The sequence below is a fragment of the Epinephelus lanceolatus genome, chromosome 2 (assembly GCF_041903045.1).
Source record: "Epinephelus lanceolatus isolate andai-2023 chromosome 2, ASM4190304v1, whole genome shotgun sequence".
Lineage (NCBI taxonomy): Eukaryota > Metazoa > Chordata > Actinopteri > Perciformes > Serranidae > Epinephelus > Epinephelus lanceolatus.
This window is the reverse complement of record NC_135735.1, coordinates 21,300,934-21,316,832: the sequence shown is the minus strand read 5'-3', so window position 1 is coordinate 21,316,832 and position 15,899 is coordinate 21,300,934. Positions and strand designations below refer to the sequence as shown.

At 40.7% G+C, this 15,899-nt stretch overlaps 1 protein-coding gene across 1 annotated transcript in view; it reads right to left on the bottom strand.

The window, feature by feature from the left end:
* mettl15 (methyltransferase 15, mitochondrial 12S rRNA N4-cytidine) overlaps positions 1 to 15,899 on the bottom strand; it is a 71,418-nt gene that overhangs the window by 14,745 nt on the left and 40,774 nt on the right. Inside the window, exon 4 of the mRNA XM_033625124.2 lies at positions 2,033 to 2,224. Coding sequence (XP_033481015.2) covers positions 2,033 to 2,224 — 192 coding nt within the window. The remainder of the gene's footprint in view (positions 1 to 2,032; positions 2,225 to 15,899) is intronic.

Sequence of the window (15,899 nt, the reverse complement as noted above, 5' to 3'; positions counted from 1 at the left end):
CCACACACCCATACGCGCCTACATTTCACATTAATTCTGTTCTTTATGATACTTTATATAAATAAACATGTTTTAACTCTTTTGTAAAGGTGCCTTTGAGCCAGGTTGTAACAAGTGGGTCCTCTTCTACAGAGTCCACCATGTTGTTTCTACAGTAGCCCAGAATGGACAAACCAAACACTGCGTCTAGATAGGGCCATTTGCATTTTACTGTTAGCTATTGTAGTTCTCCTTAATGCTTGGCACAGAGGAGTTTGTTATTTCAGTTCTGCAGCCACACCGCAAAATGCCACTAAATCCTACACACTAGACCTTTAAAAAAATCTGTTACTAATATATCAGCCGAAATGTATTCATCTAAATACACACAGAACAAAAACTTTTTGATGAGGATCCATTAAACGAAATCAAAGCAGGACATTTTACAGTTGAAAAATAAACTTGCCAGTGCACTCTGGTGGACAAAGTTTTAACTTTATATATCTACACCATTTCTTTTTATATATGGACCAGTATATACACCAATATGGATGGATGGATGGATGGATGGATGGATATAAACATACATATACATACATACAAATTTGCAGCATTTGTAGCATTGTATTATCATTTTTGTGGTCATACATCCTCTGTCATTAATTCAATTTCTCATTAGCATTTTAAAGGAACACTTCAGCTGTGTTTCCCCGAATGTGTGAGGAAAACTTTGTTTTTCTTGCATGTCTGCACAGTGAATGAAGAATCCAAAAAACGAGCTGGTAGGCGGGATTTCAATGTAGTGCAGAGCAGAGTTCAAACACACATGCTTCTTCTTATGTGCTACTGGTACGTGCATGGGACTGTTTATGCAGAACTCTTTTAAATAAGACGGGACGTTTTAGTGACCATACCTGTGTTATAGAAGAACTTACTATACGACTGGATATATGAAACTTGGATAATACTGCACGAGTTTGTAAATGCATGAGTATATACTGATTTTGATATGGTCTTGCTATTGTTAAATGCCGTCCCCCATGACATGAAGAATTTTCTCTGTTTTTTTTTTGTTCACCGTAGAGGAATGCGAGAAAAAGTGTTTTCTTCATGAATTCAAGGTAACCCGGGGTGTTGGAGGTGCTCCAAAATCACCCATATTCAGGATTTCCTTCTGCTATCCCAGTGGGTAAGGTATGATTGAGAAAAGAATGTGGTCAAGAATGTGGTCAAGGTTGAATGTCAGGAGGAGGTGGGTAACCATTTGTGGTCTTTGATGTCAAACTCACAAATTTTGTACACCTAACCATGAACCTGATGTCCTCCTTTCTGCTTTTCCAGCAATACAACATCATTTTTTTCTTTGCTACTGTAACGTGAGGGTTTGATTTTGTGGTGACTGGAAACAGCAGGATGGTGATGGATAACTCTCTCAAGCAACATTTTACAAAAGCTTCACAAGAACAACACTTCCTTGTTCCTGACTCATGTCACTGAGCGAACCAATCAGAGGCTACAAGGGCTTAAGCTGGCTAAATCAAATGGAAAAACACAGACGTAGATTCTGCAGATTATTCTAACTGTTTTAATGTCACTGATGAGAGTATTCAAACATGTAAATAATTCACTGTGTAGACATGGATATGTAAATAGTTCACAGCGTAGCTCACCAATAACTCAAATATATAAACTTCACTTCTGAACATTACAGCACTAAGGTTAACATTAAAAAAACAAAAATATTCAGGTGTTTTTTTTGTTTTGTTTTGTTTTGCTTTTTACTTATTTAACAAATCAGTCATAGAATTTTTCACTTACTGAATTTTTATAAACAAATTTAGGGGACAAAAAATTGCTGCACTTCAATGCCACTGCTCCAGTGAGTTCTGAAGCAATTTCAAGGCACCAGTAATTCTAAATATCCAGCACTTCCCAACATTATTTATAAGGAAAATTTTGCTTTTTTTAATGTCCAGTTTTGTTAACACAGCACAATTATTGAAACAGCAACCCACCAGTCAGTCACACCTACTGCATGTTGCAAATTTCTTACCTCTCTCCATCCATTCTCATATCCAAAGGCCCATCCTTGCTGAGGGCGAAGCCTCTCTCCGCCTGATCCATCTGCATGGAGGAGCAGCCAGCATCCAACAGGACAGCATCAATGCTGCCTGGCTTAATGTTCATGTTGGACAGCAGGGCGTCGAGCTCGCTGAATCGGCCAAGCAATGGTTTCACGCGGCCACTGGAGAAAGAATTAGGCAAAGGAATAACGCAATTTGATATTTGTGTGTCAATTCATATGGCTGCTGTCAAAACACTGTTGTTACATGATGGATTTGGAAAATAAATGCTGAATTATTTCAGTGATGTTGAGTATTTTAAAGGTTCAGTGAATTCAGCCCACTGGCAACATTTGGGAGGTTGTATTAAACTAATGATAACATGAGAAGACGGGGAAAATACTACACTTCATTGTGATGTCTGTGTGACTACGAGCTAGATACCTTTATCTTTATGTTTTTAGTTCAGCAGTTTATCAGTTGAATAAAACACACTTTAATACAATAAAATATCATAACAGTTTCAAAGGCATGTCAATGATTACAATTTTGACTCTGGAGTAGAAAACGCCTTTATAAATGTTTAAATTGTGGAGAGGAGAAAGTATTTCTAATATTCAGTTCCATATCTTACAAAAAAAAAAGATCTTAAGCCCAAACATGTGCTGAGTTCCTGAGTGATTTCTCTGGTAACAAGCTCAAATCTTACAGAATTAGTCCTTGACAAAATAATGCAATGCGGGAGGAAGAAGGGAGTTATGTAGTTGATAATAAAAAGTGGCTTCCTTTCAGTGATAATACAGGAAGATGGTTCCACAACTGGCTCAGTGAGTTCTGTAATAGGAAGAGAACACTTGGCAACTTCATGACTGCAAGATAATAAAGATGATTACGATGCTTTTCCATATTTCCTGTCCTACATGGAATATTGCAATGATTGGTGTTTATACTGAACATCTGCAAAGTTTCTAGTAATGAGGTAAACCAACACATTCTCACTCCGATCTCGACACATATCGACGTTTGGCCATGGAACTTTCACGTCCAGATACGACATGAGAGGTACCCTGGGTGCGTTGGTTGTTGACGTTCTGGGAAACTGTGTCAAGTTCTGCATGTTACATGCATCGTCTTCTTTCAAAATACACTTCCGTTTTCACAGGAAATTTACCTTTTACATACAGTCTATTTCAAAATAAAAGCACTACGTCAGTACAACAGCCTGAATTGACGATTTTTTTTCCTTCCACCCACCCTACTCTGACTTTTGCCGCCTTAACTTTCATTCATGTCCCGCTGCGTTTGCTCTGACGCCGCCAAGCCCCACTAAACTATAACGGCGATCGGCAGTGTATTATGCTGATATTAAAGGACGGCTTTTTTCGGCAGTGTCTGATGCTGCAAGTCACTGCCAAAGCACCAGATTTCGACGACTTTGGAGTGAGACCAAGTTGGGTAAACCTATGTAAAAAATTAGCAAAGACCTCACGTTTCAGACCGTTCTGAATACTCTGTTTACATTGACATTTCATGTCTTTAACTAAATGTGTACTGAAACTTTTTTGTACATTTCTGCTATTTACTAACAGTGGATGTCGGACATCATGTGAACCATGTTCTGTTTGACACTAAATAAAGTTAGAGGGGTAAAAAAAGAGAAAACCTCACGGGCACTGGACGTCAACATGGCATAAGAAAGATGTTGGACAGATGTTGAAGGTTGTTTGGAATAAACATCAAGTTGGCAAAATTTGTAATGTTGGGGCGTCGGTAGTGTAGGGGATAGTGCCGACGCCCCATGTACAGAGGCATTGCCTCGCTACAGCGGTCACGGGTTCGAGTCCAGCCTGCAACCCTTTGCTGCGTGTCAGTCCCCACTCTCTCTCTCTGTCTCCCCATTTCACACACTGTCCTATCCATTAAAGGCAAAAGCCCACAAAAATAATCTTGAAAAATTGTAATGTTCACATGTTCACCGACATTAGAATTTCAGACTGTGTGGACAATAACATTATGACATTTTGTACTCGTTGGGTTTTGGTCTCCAGACCTGATGCTATATCAAGATCACACTGGCACGAGATGACTGATAGATGTTAGATTCTGGATACTTAACAACACAACTTAAAACAAAGTGTCAGCTGTCCATAGTATTCTACATCAAATTGATAATGGCTTCTCATAGAAAATGAATGGAAGCTGGCGGCTTCACCAAGCATGCCACATTCTGTGTTTCTACACCCAGTTACACGCAACTGCTACTGAATGGGAAAGCAAAGTCCCCTCTTCAGTTAATGGGAAATATTGACACTTTTCCATGTTTCACAACATCATACACACATTGTGAAGAAGAAACACATGCCCTCAACATCCGGAAAGTCAAGGTTATGTTAAGCCACAGATGGGACCAAGTCACACATGTGCAAGTCTCAAGTAAGTCTCAAGTCTTAACCTTCAAGTCTCAAGTAAGTCCCAAGTCATTTTTTCTTGGGCAAGTCAAGTCACAGGTTATGTCAAGTCAAGTCCAAGTCAAGTCACCTTATTATTGTAATTTTACCTGCAGAATCTGACCTTAATAAAGTGAAAAGACAAGATATAAGTAACTGTCAGTAAACATTGACTTCATCGTTGCAATGTTTACTTTGCAGGGATGACCCCCATGCATGCGCGTGCGCGCACACACACACACACACACACACACACACACACACACTAACCAAGGCAGTGGCCAAAATCACCCATTTAGCTCATTTAACCCTGTGTTGCTCGTTCAAAAAATGTACAGCGGGTCTTGTGATGAACCGGTCAGAATGTTCGCTCACGTTTTCTGGGGTTAATGTTAGCAAATAAATTAAAAAACAAGTTCCACCAAACCAACCCACCCACCCCACCCCCGTATCGTATCAAGCTAACGTTAGCTAACTACCGACTAACCAGAAAATATTAGCTAACTGACAAGCACTTACTGGGCAGAATGGCTCTTCAAATGACAAACAAAGTTTGAAGTTGTCGCCTGGCTGTCCGAGATGTTTATGCCGCATGTCTTGCACTGTGCTGTCTTTTGCCGTCATAATGGTAATTCTGAAAGCCGAAGAAGATGACTCGCGGTACCCCTCCCGCTGACAGCCTATCTGATATAAGAGGGCCTGTTTCTCCAATAAACACGTAAGGTACATAGAGAGGGCATGACTGATTGACAGGATAGTGATCCAATTATGACAACGCCATTCTCAGCCTGCGCTCCTACCGGGTAATCAACATTATTTTTAAAACTAATTTATTAATTTTATATTCTAACCAAAAACATGATGTGAATAACACTCAAGTCATTCAAGTCATTGTGTCTCAAGTCAAGTCAAGTCCTGAGTCTTTAACTTCCAAGTCCGAGTCAAGTCTCAAGTCTTTTAATTTTTTTCAAGTCAAGTCACAAGTCATCAAAACAGTGACTCGAGTCGACTCGAGTCCAAGTCACAATGACTCGAGTCCCCATCTCTGTGTTAAGCAGGTCATGTGGAGACCACTTCAGGTTCACGATTCAAATTTATCCCACTATGACTCGAGAAGCTTTCCAGTCAACCTTTTAAAACTGAATCAGGTGTTTCCTTGGAAGCCCACTAACTGTGGCAGCTGATCTATTGAGATCCTTCCCTTCCACTGATAGAGCAAGACCCTGTGTACACAGTCACTTCCTCATGCACGAGTGGTGAGATCCTCCAGCCACATTCATGCATTTTTCATGTGACCTTTTAACATTGTGTGAACAAAGATGATGGCAGAGCAGAGCAACAGGAGCTAGCATCTATACATTAGGAGCAAAAAGGGTTTCTGCAGCCTTCTTCAACCAGTCGTTTTTAGTGAATTATTACTCATGAAATAAAAGCAACTGCTATTGGTATATCACGTCACTCATGCACTCATTTAATGACATGCATTTCCAGTTTGCCAACAGGTAAATAAGCATCTTCCCATTGTGTAGCCATTCATTATGACACGAGTGTCGTGGTCCTGTTTACGTTCCATCGACTGGTGGACACAAGTTTAAATGAATGAAAGAGTGGGGAAACATTAGCACAGAGTTGAATAAAATTGCAGCGTGCAGCATGTCCACCTCCCCAAGACCAATTTGTGAGGTTCTCTAGGACTGCCCCTGAAAGTCGAGGATTGAAATCCTAAGTCAGAGGTCACTCAGTTCACTAAGATTTAAGTCAAGTCGAGCAGTTTTGTTAGTCAGTCAGTGTGCAGGGCACTTCTGGGGACATTTCAGCCCCCAGATTTAGCTGCAATGTGAGCGTTACTCGTTTTCACGCTGCTCTCTGCTGCAGGCAGCTGCAGACCCACACCCAGGATGAGTCGTAGTGAGACAGAGGCAGCTGCCCGGAAGAAAAGAGACTTTGCTCAGTCAGTCTCCAAGATAACATTATCCTCTCTCTTCTGCTTAGATGAGGCGATTTTACATCTCACATCGATAAAAACTTTCTGACTCTCTGACTTTAGTTTGATATCTAGTGTCGGAAAAAAATGTTGCACATTTCTGATCTGTCTTTAGCCTAGCTAGCACGCATTAGCTCAGAGGGCTTACTTGGCTCATGAATGTGTAGTTGAATATTCATATTGAACAATCAAATCTGTTTCGACTGACACTTCTGAATCGGCTACAGCCCTAACATTCTCTTTCGCTCAGAATAACACGGCAAGTTCAGCTCATGTCAGGGTAGCAGTTGTTCGCTTTATCGTACAAAAGAAAATTTATAGCTATAACCTGAAAGCCACACTTGGGTAAAAGTACAGATTTCTTACCAGAAAATCTGGTAGAAGTTAAAATCACCTATTAGAATATGACTTGAGTAAAAGTCCTAAAGTATCTGATATGTACTGTACTTGAGTATCAAAGACTTGCCATGGTATGAACAGTGGTCACATGAGCCTCAAAACCAGCAACAACTTAGCCGTGAGCAAGAGTGACTGTCTGCTATTGACCAATCAACAGACTGCAGTGTTCACAGCTCCACGCAACTACAAGGCTGCAGTCAGAAGCCATGTAAAGGTATCAACTGCTATTAGCTTCTAATTCGTAATTGCTCTATTGTTCCTCTATAGTGTCATTTAATTGAGTTTAGTTTATGTGTAGAAAAGCAGCACCAAAGACTGACTTTAATCATTGCTTCAAGCACTGTAGCGATACCAATTAGAAGCATCTGTATCTTAAATGATATTGATTAAAAAAAAAGGTATCGATAGCCTTCACTTAGCAGACATTTTATTTAGCTTGCCCCTTTTATGAACACAACAACTCCACCCTTCTCGAGACTTACTAGGGGCATGCAAGGGAGAAAAACAAATTGGCAGGTCGTCTATTTCAAAACCCACTGAAGACAAAATGGCAAGGGAGCATCTCACCCACGCTGCCAGGGCCTTCCTTTGCTTTGCTGTTGTTATTCACTATCCTGCACAGTGATTGATTTGTTGAAAAATCTATAGCAAAGGCTTTGTTGTTCTCTCCCATCACCTGCGCAATCCCTTTCTGTTACTGCCTCCTCAGTAGCACTCTAGCCACCTTCTTCAATTTCTAAATTTTTTTTGGTTATTCAAAATATGAACTGTTTTTTTGGTGAGAGTTTACAAAGTTTTTGTCTCATTGGTTTTAGAACAAGTCAGCCATTTTTACTGTGGATGATGATTATGTTGCCTAAAGACTAGTCCCTAACTCTGTCAGTTAGCTTGTTAATGTTGAAAATGCTTCTCTAGACCAGTGGTTCCCAACTGGTGGGTCACGGTGACACACGTACAGCTTGTGTAACATATTTTCTCTGAGGTTTTGAGCCCGCCTCCTGACAGAAGTTGGATCAACCAATCAGCTTGCTAAATGCACAGGTCCGCCCTACGCATTTTTAGGATTCGGAAGGTGCGTGTATTGGCCCCCTTACAGCTTGCAATAAAATGTGTCTTGTATCCAGATTGTATCGAAACATGATTTACTGATTACATTTACACCTGGTATGAACATGTGCTGATGTCAGTGTTGTAAGACTGACTTACAGCTGAACAGTTTTAGCCGTTCTCCACCATTTGCTGACACTGCTTCATATATGTCTCAGTTGCAATATGACTTGCCAAGTTATGCTTGTATACTTTGACTGGACCAAATGCAGTTGCTTGGGCCTTGTCTTGATTCTGGCCCCCGATAACAGATAACATAAAGAAATGTTTGTTCTTTAACAATTACAATTAATTAATAATTAAAATTAATCAAAATAAAAATTACATAGGGTACACATCGTGATATTGCCTATATTTTCAGACCCAATATTGGTGTAAAAAAAAAAAAGTTTTCTTTGTTTTGTGTGTCAGAGCCTGTCAGAAAGATTTACAAGGCAACAGCGAGGTGCACAAGGAAGAAACAGGCCGACTTGACTGTACAGACATTGATGGACAGGAATAATACGTGGGAGATTCCTCAAAAGCAAAAGGAACAGATGAGAAAGAGACCACCGTGTGTCCTGTGGCTTCAGCTTCAGGTAAGGGAGAGCAGCTGCTGCCTCGCTGGTTTGGAAGAACTGTCTTGAGCGATTACGTATTTCTGTCCACGTAGTTGTTGTATGTGGACTGAAGCACAACTGCATTTAAATTCAAGCTCAAAGTGGTCACAATGCATTCCTTATCAACAGTGGAGGTGGTTTGGCCAATCAAATCCCAATCCTAATCCTAATAATTATATGAGCTAGCAGCTAACAATTATCCACTTGCAGTGAACGAGTGGCTCTGGTGTAGGGCTGTACCATATACAAAGAAAAATCATATTGCAATTATTTTTGACGGATATTGTGATTGTGATATGAGTTGCAATTTTAGAGGGAATAGTAATTTTTGCATTTAATTTTCACTGAAAAAAAAAACATAAAAATGATGATGATGGGATTTCTTTGCTGGCGTCCTTATCAAACAAGCCGGTTCCCTTACATCTGGAGAATGATTTGTGCGCTGAGAGACATCTCTGTAGCACCACAATGCTTTATTTGTGATGGTATATTATGACACATTTTACTTTTCTCAATATTACACTTGATCATATTGCAATTTTATTAATACTCTGATTACTTGTGCAGCCTGACTGTGGTGTCTGAAGATGTCAGCAGAGGTAAAGCAGAGAGGGGAGGGCAGTGCCCGCTGGTGAAGCCATGAGCTTTCCAATGAGTCTTACACAAGTTAGGGCTGTATTAACGATTGCTGAATTCCTGGTTTTATTAGGGCTGGGGAGTAGAAAGAATGTGAGTCGGACTATAGCTGGTCCATGAAGAGCACATTCTCTGTTTAACTGCAGACACATTTTTGTGGTGCTATCAGCGCCAGCCAGCATACTGACTGGCAAAGGAGGGTTAAGAGCAGTGAGTTAGGCAAGAGTGTAGCTTCAGACTGAGCCGGACCTCACAGCTTTATTGGTAGGCAGCTATGGGAGGAGCTTTTGTTGCTAATGAAGCTGTGTTTTTAACCCTGCCCAGTTAATGTACATGAATGGGGAACTGTGAAAATGAGCAGACTGATGTAACCAACATTCTTATACATAACAGACCTCTGCCTTTTTATTGTATTTGCATAAATCATTTTACACACAAATAACATTTTGAACCCTTGTAATAGCTAGCTATTATCCAATACTGAAAGCTCCATCATGCAAATCAAAGGCTTGCAATCATGAAGTGTTTTAAACAAATGACTTCTACTTTTTAATTATTGGAAATTAAAATTCTGTAGTCTGTGTGTCCGCCCACACACAGGTGATGAACATACCTTCCACTAGACACTGCGACTTCTTCACCAACACGTTTTTGTAAGCCACTGAAGGATTTAAAAATATGCAAAACAGTTACATAACATTTCTAAATTATTAACTTCTTTATGTGGCTTAGACACAGAGTTGGAGATATAAATGCCTTATGTAAGGTCTTATATTATTAAAGAGGACAAGTTTCAGTGGTGTATGTGCTGAGGTCCAAGTGTGGGCTCATAATTGCTTAAGAGATCTGAGCTATTTATAGTTGTATCACCCCACAACATTGACATCATGCAAATTTTTTTGTTATTCTGGCATCTCACTGGACCACCCTAACAGTGAATATGATTTTCCCAAAACTCACACAGAGACAGTCCAAAGCTTTGCAGATGGAATCATGGGACATGTGAAATGAAAGTGACAAAGATAAAGAGCCAGTGCTGGTGATACCAGTGGAAGTCAATGGTGAAAAGAACCACCACAAAAAAATGTTGGTATATTCCCATTAGCACTGTAGCATCGTCTTCTAGTGACCAAACCAGGTACCACATAAAACTAGAAGCTACGAGTTTAAATGAAGACATTAAAATTCCCAGCTTTTTAAGAAGTTAGCTAACTCTCAAGGTGTGTTCATTCACAAAGTGACGTGAATTTCGGCACACGTCACTTACACAAATTTGAACATTGGACAGTTTGCAGTCCTTGCTGATTTTTCCCCAAACAGCTAATATGCTATGACTGTACATATTTTCGGTTTTTAGCTCTACACATTCTTACTCACAAATCATCAAATACCAACGCTTGGTCAGTGGCCCTACACGTCAGACTATGGCACTCTAGATACCCTTCCTTTGTCAATTTTGGACACAAAGGGACAGTGTGTCAATTTCCACTCATTACATGCACTTTGTCTTTTCAAAATAAACTTCCATGTTTCACAGGAAAAGCACATTTCCTGCTTGTTAAATGCATGCCATCTCCTTTCAAATAATCTTAGGACGCAGGTAAAAAAATATTCATTTTTACATTTACTTCCTCAGGTTTAGCCAAGAAAATCATGTGGTTAGGTTTAGAAATAAGCTTCCTACAGACTGTGAGACTTTAGCAATCCCATAAGTTTAGTGCAAGCTACACTGTGCGACATGAATCTAATAACCTTGGGTATGACATCATCTTTGATGTATGCAGACTATGATGACGATGCCTACTGAATCGCAGGCTACAATGTACTATGCAATAGCTTCTTATACTGAGTGTGTAAGGGTGCTGCACGGGTTATTACTTCTCCAACTGTGAGAAATAACACAGAGGATCATGTTATTAAACAACCTAAAGTTGTTTAATAACCTCACCTGGCAGCTGCATCTCTGCCGCTATTTCCTTTCATGCTTCATTGCTATTAATGTGACCATGGTAAGAGCTGAAAGACACGTTATACAGGCAAGACTTCTGCTGCCGTGACTCCACAAGGTTATCCTCTTTGCTGGGATCCCATACATTTATTTTTGTGCGTTTTGCCTCCATGGTGAGCTGCTATCTGTCTGTTTGTTTGGGTTAAGCACCAGTGCATCATTTCATGCTGTGTTTCTATTGGATGGTTAGCAGAGGTAGGTCATAACAGCAATCACACAGTGAGATGATCACACTCAGAATTTTATCCCAGGCTGTCTTTGATCGCAAGACTGTGACCATGTCCATCCTTGAACCTCTCTCACTGTGCGACATAGGACCACCATTTTAGAGCCACGACTAACGATATCGCACGTTTCTGTTATGTTGGTCATCTTGAACGTTCAGAATTGGCTTCAAGGTTCTTGTGTTTGCGTACAAAGCCCAGTCCTTAATGGTCTAGCCCCATTCTATATCGCAGACCTTCTATCCCCTTTTCTACACCCAGGTCCCTCAGATCAGCTGACCTGGGGCTCCTGGCTGTGCCACGCTCCAGACTTTAGCTCAGAGGTGATCATGCCATTGCTGTGTCTGCCCCCAAACTGTGGAACAGCATCCCCTCCCAATCAGATCTGCCCCCACCATTGACTCATTTAAGTCCAGGCTCAAAACCCACTTTTATTCATAAGCGTTTGAGTCCCCCTGATGTGGTTTTCCCTTTCTGTTGTGTCTCTAAATGTGTGTGCTGTGTACCTGACAGTTATGTTACCTCTCGTATGTGTTTTTTAGCATTTTATTCCTTTTGTTAAGTTTAGTTGGGTTGATTTGAATCTTTTGTCTGGGACAGCCCAAAATCTAAGAGTGTATACCGGGCTTAACGTAATGAAACGTCACATGACATACATCACACACTTCACATGACCTCATCATAGGCACTGACAAAGCGTCGGTAATTGACGACTTGGGAGTGAGACCGGGTTGTTTAGCTAGAAAAAGGAGCACCGACTCCAGTCTATCCCTTTTTTCTTTCTGTATGTTTATAAAGCCTCAGTATGAGTGATTTTTTTAGCTGCAACTGAAACAATTTCATCTTGCACTGACACGTCTTAATGCCAGGCTGCGCTGCCTTGTGTGAATTTGAGTCTAATGGTTTATTTCCATTCCACTTCCAATCACACAGGTCTAAAATTCGCCTCACGCTCTGTCTGAACACTAAATGAGTCTTGTTTAAATTATGATCAAGATATTTTCGAATCAAAGAGAGTACAAAATGTCCTGTAAGTGTTGAGACTTTGAATCTGCCGAACAACTTAACAGATACTATGAAGTTTAAGAACTACAAAACTACAAGGTGCCGTTAACCAAAAGAAATGAATAATCCATTTTGATCCAAAGGGTTAATCTGATATATTTCACTTTATCTACACTATGCAAGAAATTTTTATCCAACCAATCTTAAAATGTTTCAAAAGAAGTTGGCAAAATATCTTTTGCACAATGTGTCATTATTGTCACTCTTTTGTTTCCAAGGTCAATATAAAACCTTCAAGCTCAACTGGTTACTTTTTTTTAATGAAGCATAATATTTGGCTAGATTTTAGTATTTCCTCCCGTCACTAAATATTTCCTTGCATTCATCAGGAATAAGAGTACACCGAGTGAGGACACCGGGAACCTTCACTGCAAACAGTTTGAGCGCATGCCCGTTCAACACGACACTGCCTCTTCACAAATCAAGCCTGAAATATTCCCTCGTGTTGACCACTCACTTCCTTTACCTGCGCAAAGCCTGAGACAAGATGCTGATTGATTGCTATCAGCAGGGGAGCAGAGATGAAAATATCTACAGTCCGGAGAAGAAGAAAAAAAAAGGAAGAGGCTACAAGCACAAGACGAACACACACACACACACACACACACACTAGACTTCAACATTTAAATTTGTGCTACCTCGGTTAACCTGAGGAAGGTTATGAAACTTGTGAATGTTGTGACTAAATGGCTGTTAACTTGTTGGTGACATCGTCTTCTTGAAATGTCATCAATAACTGTTAAATGTTTCCCTGCCGTTTCTCCACTTTTAGTTTAACATCTTTATTTCCTGGTTCAACAGCTTGTTTCTGAATGGTAGTTTGGAGATGTTGTGTCACAGACGGGTAAAGTTTACGGATATGGAAATCTACACTTCTCTGGGTGTTGTCTGTGATGTGTGATTGATTGTCTGAGGTTACTAATCAGCTGGATAGGATTGGCAGAATGGCTGACTTGTGTGTTGTGCTGAACAATGCAAAGACTTTGACCCTTGGCTGGATTTTTTTATGGTGACAAATCTAGACCAACTAATTCTATTTGAAGACGAGTTAAGATATTTTCATGCAGTGTGCAATTTATCCAGGAGTCAACACAAAACTAACTGGGCTGGGGTTTTCTGACTTTGGACTTTGACTTTGGACTTGGGCATGCATGAAGAAATGCAGCCCTCTAACTCATTTGAGTAGAGTCGGTCTGTTGATTTTGAGGGGGTGCCGACAATAGACGTAGCTACTGTGATGTCACCGATTGCTTTGTGAACACTTGTTTTGAAGCCTTGAGTTTGGCCTTTTGGCTGTTGCCATCACTGTGGCCATATTACGATGAGAGGGTGGAGCTTCGGAGGAGCAAGATGTGGATCTGACTCTGAAGCTGAGGTGTTGCCAAGTAGAAAGCCTGTCACTCAAAGTATTATTGGAATCCTTAATCATACGTAATTTCAAGCCTTAATAAAAATGTGAACAGGTGACAAAAAAATTCACCCCCCCCCCATACAGTTGAATGAATGATTGAATGAATGGGGATATGAGCGATAAACCTCTTTTTTGTACCAGGCTGTAAACATGTTTATTTCTGCTGGAAAGCTGAGCTTTTTAATACGGGGGTCTACAGGGATTGACTCATTTCCAGAGCCAGCCTCCTCTGGCCTTTCGAGGAACTGCAGTTTTTGGGACTTGGCATTGGCCTAATTTTTCAGCCTCAGGGGATGCAGCTTGGTGCCTGTGCAGAGGGCTCTGGCCAAATGATGCAGGGTCATCTGGAAAAGAGGCAAATAGGTTCAAATGTTGCTGCAATTCAACAACATTGAGCTTAGCACTGCACTGGCTAATCACATACATGCAAGTGCACATTTCTGGTGGATTACTTTGTAATGTGAAGGCTCTCTTCCTGCTGTTTACCTCACTATTGTCATGACAAAAGATTTAAAACAAAAAGTTGCCACTGCCATGACTTTATATAGTTGCAAATAGCTGGCTGTATCATAAACTGTTGTGCAGAATTATGGCGTCTGGTAAGCCTTTACATTAGGGCTGCTCCATTACGGAAAAATTCATAATTAGGATTATTTTGGTCAATAGTGAGATCATGATTATTTAACACGATCGCTCATTGGCCAAAGGCTGAGAGTGAGTTTGGGCTGTAAGGGAAGGGCAAAAGCCCACAGCTGTATTTTTAACACTACGATGGCATCACTGTGAAACGGAATGCAGCACAACAGTTGTTTTAACTTGATTATCTTGTTTTAATAAGCATTGGAAGCTAAAGGCAGCGCAGTCGTGCAGTGGTTAGCGGTGTTGCTTCACAGCAAGAGGGTTCCTGGTTCAAACTCAGGGTGGGGAGCCCTTCTGTGTGGAGTCTGCATGTTCTCCCCGTGTCAGCGTGGGTTTTCTCTGGGTACTCCAGCTTCCTCCCACAGTCCAAAGACATGCAGGTTAATTGGTGACTCTAAATCGGCCGTAGGTGTAAATGTGAGCTGTCTGTCTGTCTCTATGCATTAGCCCTGCGACAGTCTGGCAACCGCTTGCCAGATGACAGCTGGGATAGGCTCCAGCCCCCTAACAGGATAAGCGGCTACGGAAAATGAATGAATGAATGAAACTGAATGGAAGCTAAAATTCGTAATCCAGCCCCACTTTAAATGCATGGTCTGTTTCTCCAACTGGACTGCCTGGATTTCATGTCATCCTTTTTATGTCTCAGTGGTATCTTAAACAAAATGGCACTAAAACACGCAGCCCCCTGCAGTGCTGTTTTCAGTCTGAATACATATTAACAATGGCTTTATCATCTTCCTACATAGATAGCTACCTAGCTGTCATGAAAACATCAAGTTATGTGCTCCTAGCACCTGATAGCACTACTGAAAATACATGCAGTTTGTTTTAAGATAGGGCCATAAAATATTTTTAGATACGATGACAGAGAGAGTTTTCAGATTCTACTATCCTGATGTGATACCCAACATGGCACTTGTTGATAATGTGAAGTCAACAAAGTGCACAGAGCATTCAAACAGTTATTAACATATTTCAGACAGCTTGTGTGTGACCCTGTAAACACACATGAAAATCCAACGTTTGCCTGACTTGACTTTTCAAAAAATGCTCGGTGCCTTTTCAGATTCATAACATTCATTGTGGGCACAACTCCTGCGTAGCTTCAGGCGCAGGGAAGTCATAGCAACAACAAGAATGGTGAAAAGCAGAGACGAGCGAGGCTCCACAGGCAGGAGACAAATCCCATTAAAGACATAGGTGAATATCATTCAGGGAACAGAGGGTTACTTTCATAAGCTAATGCTTTTAAATAAACGTTGGGAGGTGAAATGATTCTTTTTGTACTGTAAAACTGAGTTCACATGCACACCGACACTCAACAGTTTGCACTGA